We start from the raw sequence: 9,839 nt of genomic DNA, 5'->3' as shown, positions 1-9,839 counted from the left end.
GGGAGGTTTATAAAAGTACAAGATTGACGCTGTCATGAAAAGATGATAGAAATGAAGCAAATCAAATAGCAAAGATTGGTCTAGGCCACAGAGATAGACAGAGACTCTTCCTCCTCCTCCTCCTCCTCCTCCTCATCACACCAGGTATCCTAGGGGAGACAACGGAATTTAGGGGGGATACTTACAATCAGTATCATCACCATCATTAACTTCTTCTCTGTTGGAAACCTAAGCACATGACAGTCCACTTGACTCCATTCTTCTTTTTGTGAGTAAGATGCATATGTCTCCAGTGAACACACCTGTTGGCAGTCTCCTGATCCGGTTGTGGAGCTCCCGATGCTCCTGATGATTTTTTGTGTTGTGTGAGGTCAGGCCGCTGCTGTGACACAGAGAGCCGTCCAGGTTGAAAACAGGAAAGAGTTTACTAAAAAAATCATGTTGTTCCTCTCGCCTGCACACCAGCTAAGCTGGAGGGGCAACAGAACACATCCAGTATAGCATATCATCTGAGAATGTCTGACTGTCCCACATTTGGCGATATAACCAACGAACAACTCGCATCTAGGGCCCACAAGAACCTCGAGTGTTGTCTCGCTACACCTGATCCACCAGCCATGCTGAGGACAGAATGAGCAAAAGATGAGGAGGAAACGTCCAACAGATAATATCTCACAAATGGTGAAGGCGACGACCAAGACGCTGCTTCACAAATCTCCTCCACTCCTACACCCTTGAGGATGGCGGCTGAGGCTGCCACTCCTCGGGTGGAATGAGCCCGAATGCCAGGTGGCACGGGACATCTCATAGACTCGTACGCGAGACCAATAGCCTTGCAGAGCCAGTGAGAAAGTCTCTGTTTGGAGAGTGGCAAGCCAGCTCTCGATCCAATGTAGCAGATCAGTAACTGGGGAGAAGATCTGATGCTTGCTGTGCATTCCAGATAGCGCGAGAGAGCGCGCACTGGGCACAGACTATGTAAGCGTCTTTCCTCCTCTCCGCTGTGCGGAGGCCTAATGGTACTACTACATGAGCCGCCGCCATCGACCCCAACAGGGACGTCACCGACAGCGCGGTGATTGTGCGTGAGACCCGGAACGCACGGAGAGCTATCGAAATAGCCTCTCTCCGTGGTGCCGACAGTCTGGCTCTCATCCCAACAGTGTCCAAATGGATACCTAGGTAGGTAAACTGTTGAGCGGGCCATGGAGCGCTCTTCTCCCAGTTGACAGCGAACCCCAACTGGCTGAGCTGACTCACCAGTGAGGTCGCGTCCTGGATAGCTCTGTCCGGAGACTGGGCCAGAACTAGCAGGTCGTCGAGGTAAGCTAGAATGCGTATTCCTCTCCGCCGTAACGGTTATAGAGCTGCTTCCATGCATTTGGAGAAAGTTTGAGGGGCCAGCACGTATTCCAATGGCAGGCGCGTGTACTCGTACTTCTTCCCTTTGAAGGCAAAACGCAGAAATCTCCTGTGCTTCAGTATGATAGGCACATGGAAATACGCGTCCTTCAGATCTATGCTGATCCCAAAGTCGTTCCGCTGTACACAAGTCAGCAAACGCTTTATCGTCAGCATGCGAAAGGGCTGTCTGGCCACACTCTGTCCCACTCTGTCCCTTTGGTCAGCAAACTCGCTATATCCTTCTGGAGCCCGAGTGCCTTCAGCGGGCAAGACAAACGCGTCACGGTGAGCATGACACTCACCACTCTGCATAACGCAGAGAGAGCGGGTGTGCGTTTAGCTGCGGACTGTGCCACAGCCGGTCCTGACAAGCCCTCGCTTGTCACTGCAGCATTGAGCAGGGCAGACTTGTCCGCCTCTGTCATGGCAGTGAGAGATAACCACAGGAGGCGATGAACAACCGCGCAGTTGCGCCATCCTGGCAACCCACGATGTCTCCGCGGCCGACAGTCCCTCAGGTCTTTCCGTGGAAAGTTTCGAGACCGCCGCCGTCAAAAGGGCAGCGTTTCCAGAGGCAGCTGCTGCCTGCGCACCCCAGACATAAGCCTTATCTGCCAGAGAGGCAGTGAGCTTGTCCCGGGGGGACGGCAGGGTCGTCTTCCACACCGTCATCCAGGTGCTCGCCCCTGGCACCAAGTACTCCACGAGGGACGGTTCCAAGGGCGGGGGACCCAATTTGACAGCCTCTTCCAGCCCGTTCACGCTCGTGAACGGGAGAAGCGCCTTGACTGGCGCGTTCGCCGTCAACGGCGCATCCCATGAACCATGCACATAATAAGCCAATTTTGGCATAGTGGGGAATAAGGGCTTTGAGGCTTTCATGCATTTACCATAGGGGCCAAAATCCCACGGGTCCTCTTCCTCCACAGGAGTAGAGGCCGGCAGGGGAACGCCCATGATTTCAGCTGGCTTTGCTATGGCAGCAGGGAAGTCTGCTCTGTGAGACAACGCAGAGGAGACGGGAGGGGCGGGAGCCGGCTCCTCGTCATCCTCTAAGGCTGCGCCCTTTTACCTCAGAGAAGTGCAGGGGGGTTGAGCACAACATGCCTGGGAAGAAAGCCTCCACAGGAGGTTACTGCCCAGACGTGGCTCTTCTACCTGGAAGAACTTGTGACGCCTCTGTCTCTCCTTTCAAGAGAGACTAGCGCACTCGCTACAGTCCGGGGATTTCACCAAACCGTCTCTGGCGCGCCGAGGTACCATACACACGAAGCTAAATTCGCGGCGGTCTCCCTCAGCTTCCAGATACCTGCACTGAGCTCTTAAAAGAGCTTTATGCGGCAGAGGTGACATGGAAAAATTCATACTCTTTCAAATGTTTAATCAAATTCAGAACAAAGCTGAATTTTTGAAGGAGGATGAGTGACAGCTGTCACCCCTTTACATAGGGCCCCTGTGTGAGTGACAGGTGCGGATACATTTTGATCTTCAGTCATTAGCTGCACTAGGCAGCGGGTAAACCAATAGGAGCAGAGCTCCCCTATGGGGCGGAGCTCCACGAAATAGAACTCGTCTGGGTGAATACTCAATTTTGACTGGCTGGAGCGGTTGTTTTATTAAAAACAGCACGACTGGAGCTCATCACGTATCACAGTTCAATTTGACTGCGCATCCACTTGGATTATCAGTAAATGCGTTAAACCATTAACATGTGCATCCGGACCCTACAATCCACTTTATCTTGTGCCTCATCTTGAAAAGGAAGTTGCCCCTAACGAGTCCCTGCTCTCATGGTGGCAGCCACCACTTACTCTGTTTGGCTCGTGTGAAACTATGCTGAAGCAGTCCCCAAAAGTATTTTCTAAATCGTTTGTTGATCATCAACCCAACCAGTCAACGAGGACGCTTCTGAGACAGAACCATACAGACCCGATTTAGCTTAAGTCTGAGACCAAGCTAATTTAAGGTGCAACAGACGTGGCCTGTAATAAAGTTCCAAAGTGTACAAGTTAGCTGAGCGATGAAACACCAACATGTCTGTGAACGTGTTTGGTACATGGGCTAACAACATGGACATGGGCTTTTCAGGAGAGAGGTGGTTGGCTCTTAAAAGAGCCTTTTTTAAATATTTGTGATACCGTCACAGAAGCGGACTAAGGTTTACTTCTTCTTAGGCGCCGCTTTCTTTGCCTTGACCGCCTTGGGCTTGGCGGCTTTGGGCTTGGCTGCCTTAGCTGCCTTTTTGGGGCTCTTGGCCACTGTTTTCTTGGGTGTTGCGGGCTTCTTCACCTTCTTGGGGCTCTTGGTTGCCTTCTTGGCAGCCGCGGGTTTCTTAGCCTTCTTGGGTGACTTCTTGGCAGCCGCGGGCTTCTTCGCAGCGACCTTCTTGGGCGACTTTTTAGCAACTGCGGGTTTCTTGGCGGCTGCCTTTTTGACTTTCGCAGCGGCGACCTTCTTCACGGGCTTCTTTGCCTTGGTCTCCGCCTCCTTGTTGATCTTAAAAGAGCCAGAAGCGCCGGTTCCTTTGGTCTGGACCAAGGTTCCTTTGGTGACGAGGCTCTTCACTGTGATCTTGACGCGGGAGTTGTTCTTCTCTACGTCGTAACCACCGGCCGCCAGGGCTTTCTTGACCGCTGCCAGGGACACGCCGCTTCTCTCCTTGGAAGCGGACACGGCCTTGACGATCAGCTCGCCGACGCTGGGTCCAGCCTTCTTGGGCTTGGCTGCCGCTTTCTTCTTGGGTGCCTTGGCCGGAGCGGGAGCTGGAGCGACTTCTGCCATGTTTAAAACACTCGTGGGACGTGTGAAATTTGAATGTGCGACGCTGCTCTCTGCTGTTGAGTAGCACTGCGGCGATCAGAGGGCTGGGCTTAAATACGACATGAGAACTGTGTAGACTCAACCCCGGCCCGGCTTTTCTCCTTGCTGCTATCTGTCCGCAAGTTTGTGTTTTCTTCCGGTGAAGAACGGGCTAAAAATCCCTGTTGCAGTTGTTCTGCGATCTAAAAGTAAATCAGGCCGCAAACAGCCTTTTTAACGTTCAAAACAAGACGGTATGTGGACCGAAGGCACTCTGTGTTTTGTTGTGGCCGGCTCAAATCATTGCCGTTGGCCTCGCTGAAGGAGCTGTGCGCACCTTGTTGTCTGTGCCATTTGCCCCCAATAGTGTCTAAAATTGCTGGCGTTGACAACGAGCAAACGTTTTCTAGTGAAACAAATGATCTGCCGAAAAAAATAACTGCTTTAGAATACACAGCTGGGGTACGAGGGACTTTAAAAGGGGTCTCTTATGGGGGATACAAAACACAGTGTGTGGCTGTGGACGTCGGGGAAATCTTGGTGTCCCTATCGCTCTCCTTCCCCTAACTCAAATCATAAACGTCGTTGTACTTGTATTTAGATATTTTCCTCTTTCCATTCGCACCTCTCCACCACAGGACTGACTCTGAAGTTGCGCGCCCGATGACATTGCAGCCACGAGACAAACTACACAGCTGCAACAGTGGTGCCAACGACACATGATTACTAATAATACAAAATTTAAAAAAACACAGCCATTGTTCAGCATGCACTCATTAATATGTACATGGAAAAAGTGATCGGTGATATGCAAATGTATCGGTAATTCATATCTACATTTTGTCATTTTGCAGACGCTCTTATCCAGAGCGACTTACAATAAGTACAGTACAGTCATATCCAATTCCCTCAAGATCGTCTTCAATAACCTAGGCTACACAGGCACGTACTGTAGGCTAAAGACCATGTGAAGATTATTGTTGAGGAAATTAGACGTTAGTATATTGCACGGTAGTATAGTATTTGTGTTCATCATACATTGTTATCGAGATGTTTTGCTGTGCTTAAACTATTGAGACAGTGATCCAAGCGTTTTCACCGCGCCTGGTGACTGAGGTGGTACTACGGCAATACTGGCAAACGACACACTTGGGGTTCTGCAGCAGCCTACTACTCAAGTTCCATTTGTACGTGGCTTTGGGTAAAAAGTCTAAATCAGCAAATGGACTGACGCACATTGAAACGTTAGCCTACAAATAACAAGAAAAGGATCCATGGTCAACTCAGCAATCAGAGCCTTTTCAGGCGTGATACACCATCATGACTTCAAAGGGAATGACGTGGGACGACACATTTGTCTGTACAATAAGAGTACATTTACATGTATTCATTTAGCAGACGCTTTTATCCAAAGCGACTTCCAAGAGAGAGCTTTTACAAAAGTGCATAGGTCACTGATCATAACACCGAGATATCCCCAACATTGCCCAACATGAAGCATACATTGTGAAAAAACAAAAATAAGTGCCAAAGGGTAGAATCATAAGAGCATGTAGTTAAACAACTTACAATTAAACAACATGAACCTGAAACAACATTTTTAAAAGTGCAGGAGTGTACCTGTAGAAAAGCAAGCAACAGTAAGCATATTTCACAGCAAGTACAGAGTTTTAAATCAGTTACAGCTAACAAGAGCAACACGTCTTTAAGAGTCATTGTGATCCTGGAGGAAACAAACATCAGGTCCAGCAAATTATTCCTAGGTGCTGTCAGGCCAAATAGTGTCCTAGGGCCAAATAGTGTCCTACCTGATGTCACAATGCCGTTCCGAAGCAAGGACGCGTCCGTCGCTATGCCGACCTTAAATTTTAGAGATAGCCACGTGTGCTAGCAGGAAACTGTCATGGTTGCTATACTGGTTACTAGTTAGAAAGTTTTGTATTTAGGCTTATTTAAACCAGTTTATTCTACTCTACTATTTAAATTTTTCGACAGATGACCTTGAAGCCGCTCTGGCAGACTGGAGGGCAGTGGTGACTGAAAGGAGGGCAGTCTGTGGAGTGGCCAGTCTTGAAGCCCGATTGGTTGGGGTCAAGCAGGTTGTTCTGAGAGATAAAGTTAGACAGTTGGTTAGATACAGCACGTTCAATTGTTTTAGAAAAGAAGGGTAACAGTGATACCAGTCTGTAGTTCTGGAGGACGGCAGGGTTAAAGGAGGGTTTTTTGAGTAGAGGGGTAACTCTGGCCTGTTCGAAGGCAAAGGGGAAGGTGCCGGAGGTAAGAGAGGAGTTTAGGACATGGAGAAGAAAAAGTTATGATGGAAGGGGAGATGGTTTGAAAGAGAGGGGACAGGATCAAGGGGACAGGAGGTGGGGCGATGAGAGAGAATGAGGTCAGAGAGTTCTGCCTCGGACAGGGGAGAGAAAATGTTGAGACATTTAGTTGCGTCAGTCATGGAGGGTGAGAGGGTAGAAAAGGTGGGTTTAGGGAAAAGACTCCTAAAGTCTGAGACTTTTTTCTCAAAGGAGGAGAAGCTGTCTGCTGTCAGGGTGGAGGGGGGGGGGAGGTGGGTTAAGAAGGGTGGAGAAGGTAGAGAAAAGTTTGTGGGGGTTTGAAGCAGAGTTCATTTTTATCAGAAAGTAGAGGGGTTTAGCACCAGTTATGTGAGGAGAGAAGGATTTAAGGAGGGAGTGATACTTATCAAGGTCCAGACCATCTTTGGACTTGCGCTATCTCCTCTCAGCTGCTCGAAGGGTGGACTGTTCTTCACGAATAACATTCGTAAGCCATGGGCAGGAGGGAGAAGATCGTGCAGGCCTGGTTGACAGGGGACAGAGAGTCAAGTGATGCAGTTAAAGTGGTTAACAGGGTGTTAATGGCAGTGTCAGTGGGGTGGGACGAGAACTCGTCAATGGGAGGGAGGATGTTACAATAGAGAAGAAATGGGAGGGGGATAGCAAGCGGAGGTTGCGCCGGAAAGTTGGGAGGGGACGTTGAGGGAGTTGGAGGGAGAGAGACAGAGAATTGGATAAAGTAGTGATCAGAAATGTGCAGTGGGGTGACAGAGGTTAAGTCAGTGATACAGTTAAGTGTCAAGATGAGGTCTAGCTGTTTGCCTGCTTTGTGGGTCGCCGGTGTGCTCAGCAGCGTCAGGTCGAAGAAGGTCAGGAGAGACAAGAAGTCGACGGCCTGTGTTCCTTGGAGGTGGATGTTGAAGTCCCCAAGGATTATCAGCGGGGTACCATCATCCGGGAGGACGCTGAGGAGCATGTCCAGCTCCAGTGGCGCCATCAACGGGGGGGCCAAAATTGCTGGCCCCCCCATCGCGAGTCGCATATTGCCCGTCATCAAGATTTTATTTTATTTTTTTCATTCATGGAAAATGGGATTTCAACTTCACTGCAGGACAAATCAACATAAAAAAATAATACATTTTAAACACATTTTAACCACAATCTGCAATTGGAACACTTCTTCATAGAAATCCACTTATCTCCCCACTCAGATCCAGTCAAGTATCTTCACACTCAGAGCCTGTCACCCCTCCCCCCCCAAGAGGTTGCACTGGGCCAGGTTGGCTGTGGACGTCGGGGATATCTTGGTCTCCCTATCGCTCTCCTTCCCCTATAGTTTTGAACCTACAAGGACACAGGTCTACGCGTTAGTGAATGTCCATGTTGTTGGTGATGGGGGATGCATAAGTCGTGAGGACTTTTTATTTCTCTCAATAGGCTTGTCTTCAACAGCGAGAACCAGCCAGGATATCCAATTCAGAATTCTTTATTCGATTGTTGATCCAATCCAAGTTTACATTCTTTCGGGTTTCGAGTTTGATAATCTACCGTTTGATAACTTGGTTGCATTCAACTCAAATCATAAACGTTGTTGTACTTGTTTTTAGATATTTTCCTCTTTCCATTCGCGCCACTCCACCAAAGGACTGACTCTGAAGTTGCGCGACCGATGACATTGCAGCCACGAGACAAACTACACAGCTGCAACAGTGGTGCCAACGACACATGATTACTAATAATAAAATATCAAAAAAACACAGCCATTGTTTAGCATGCACTCATTAATATGTACATAAGTGGAAAAAGTGATTGGTGATATGCAAATGTCTCGGTAATTCATATCTACATTTAGTCATTTTGCAGACGCTCTTATCCAGAGCGACTTACAATAAGTACAGTACAGTCATATCTAATTCCCTCAAGATCGTCTTCCATAACCTGGGCTACATAGGCACGTACTGTAAGTTAAAGACCATTTGAAGATTATTGTTGAGGAAATTAGACGTTAGTATATTGCACTGTAGTATAGTATTTGTGTTCATCATACATTGTTATCGAGATGTTTTGCTGTGCTTAAACTATTGAGACAGTGATCCAAGCTTTTTCACCGTGCCTGGTAGCTGAGGTGGTACTACGACAATACTGTCAAACGACACACTTGGGGTTCTGCAGCAGCCTACTACTCAAAGTTTTAATTGTACGTGGCTTTGGGTAATAACGTTGTCTAAATCAGCAAATGGACTGATGCACAATGAAACGTTAGCCTACAATTAACAAGAAAAGGATCCATGGTCAACTCAGCAATCAGAGCCTTTTCAGGCGTGTTCCACCATGACTTCAAAAGGAATTACGTGGGGTGACAGTCGTCTGTACATAGGAGTAGACTACAGCAACTTGTCCTGGTTCAAAGATATCTGTGCTTCGTATTAAAATACACCAATACATTCGAACAAGTGCGATGGACTTTCTCAATTGCAAGACACAAGTGGGTGGCTCTTAAAAGAGCCTTTGGGATGAATTTGAGATGACGCCTGTTTACTTGGAACTGGTGTACTTGGTCACTGCCTTGGTGCCCTCGGACACGGCGTGCTTGGCCAGCTCACCGGGGAGCAGAAGGCGGACGGCGGTCTGGATCTCCCTGGAGGTGATGGTTGATCGCTTGTTGTAATGAGCCAGGCGAGACGATTCCCCGGCAATACGCTCGAAAATGTCGTTGACAAAGGAATTCATGATTCCCATGGCCTTAGAGGAGATACCAGTGTCAGGGTGGACCTGCTTCAGTACCTTGTACACGTAAATGGCGTAGCTCTCCTTCCTGGACTTTCTGCGCTTCTTGCCGCCCTTCGCGGCAGTCTTGGAAACGGCTTTCTTAGAGCCCTTCTTGGGCGCGGACTTTGCAGGCTCAGGCATTGTCAGTGTCGCAGCTTCTCAGAAACGAATGATGACTGGAGCGGCAGGTTACCCCGTATATATAGTGGGAGACATGCAAATGTTAAGGCACGCCTCCTGCTTGTCGCTGCATACAGTTGGGAAACGACTTTTGCAAGCTATTCTGAAATCTACTGCGTATGTCTGGGATTTACCAACCCCCTTACCCTTTCAGTAATCATAAACTGACAGTCATGATCACTTAAAGGAAATATTTGAAAAGAGTTTTACACTTCAATGTACCTTTTACACTACAAAGAATCAAGCTCGGAAATTAAGCCAAACTCCCTGGGCAGTTTACCGCCTAGTTCAACCAGAAACACGTGTTATTGACGTCATAAGCTTCGTTTTGGTGCAGTCCCACGCGAGCCCCGCATGCATCCAGGGCTGAGTCAGTGTTATCTACAACAGTTT

The 9,839-nt window shown here is 48.5% G+C and overlaps 1 protein-coding gene and 1 pseudogene across 5 annotated transcripts; both read right to left on the bottom strand.

Annotated features, from left to right (window-relative positions):
• Positions 1-336: 336 nt before the first annotated feature.
• Positions 337-9,609, bottom strand: LOC146267853 (histone H2B). 5 transcript variants are annotated; one of them, XM_084709272.1, is made up of 4 exons: positions 9,037-9,609; positions 7,320-7,841; positions 6,917-7,020; positions 5,568-6,308 (listed from the first exon to the last, which is right to left on the bottom strand). In XM_084709272.1, the coding sequence occupies exons 1-2, from the start codon at positions 9,405-9,407 to the stop codon at positions 7,811-7,813; spliced, it is 402 nt and encodes a 133-aa protein (XP_084565398.1). In that variant the 5' UTR covers positions 9,408-9,609; the 3' UTR covers positions 5,568-6,308; positions 6,917-7,020; positions 7,320-7,810. The 5 variants fall into 5 exon arrangements, with proteins under 5 accessions (XP_084565401.1, XP_084565398.1, XP_084565400.1 ...); XM_084709274.1 differs by having other exon boundaries at positions 9,101-9,606; XM_084709273.1 differs by having other exon boundaries at positions 7,320-9,593.
• Positions 3,123-4,221, bottom strand: LOC146267854 (histone H1 pseudogene; annotated as a pseudogene).
• Positions 9,610-9,839: the final 230 nt, after the last annotated feature.

The sequence above is a fragment of the Hypomesus nipponensis genome, chromosome 11 (assembly GCF_054491055.1).
Source record: "Hypomesus nipponensis isolate SF chromosome 11, ASM5449105v1, whole genome shotgun sequence".
NCBI lineage: Eukaryota > Metazoa > Chordata > Actinopteri > Osmeriformes > Osmeridae > Hypomesus > Hypomesus nipponensis.
This window is presented reverse-complemented; position numbering and strand designations above follow the sequence as displayed.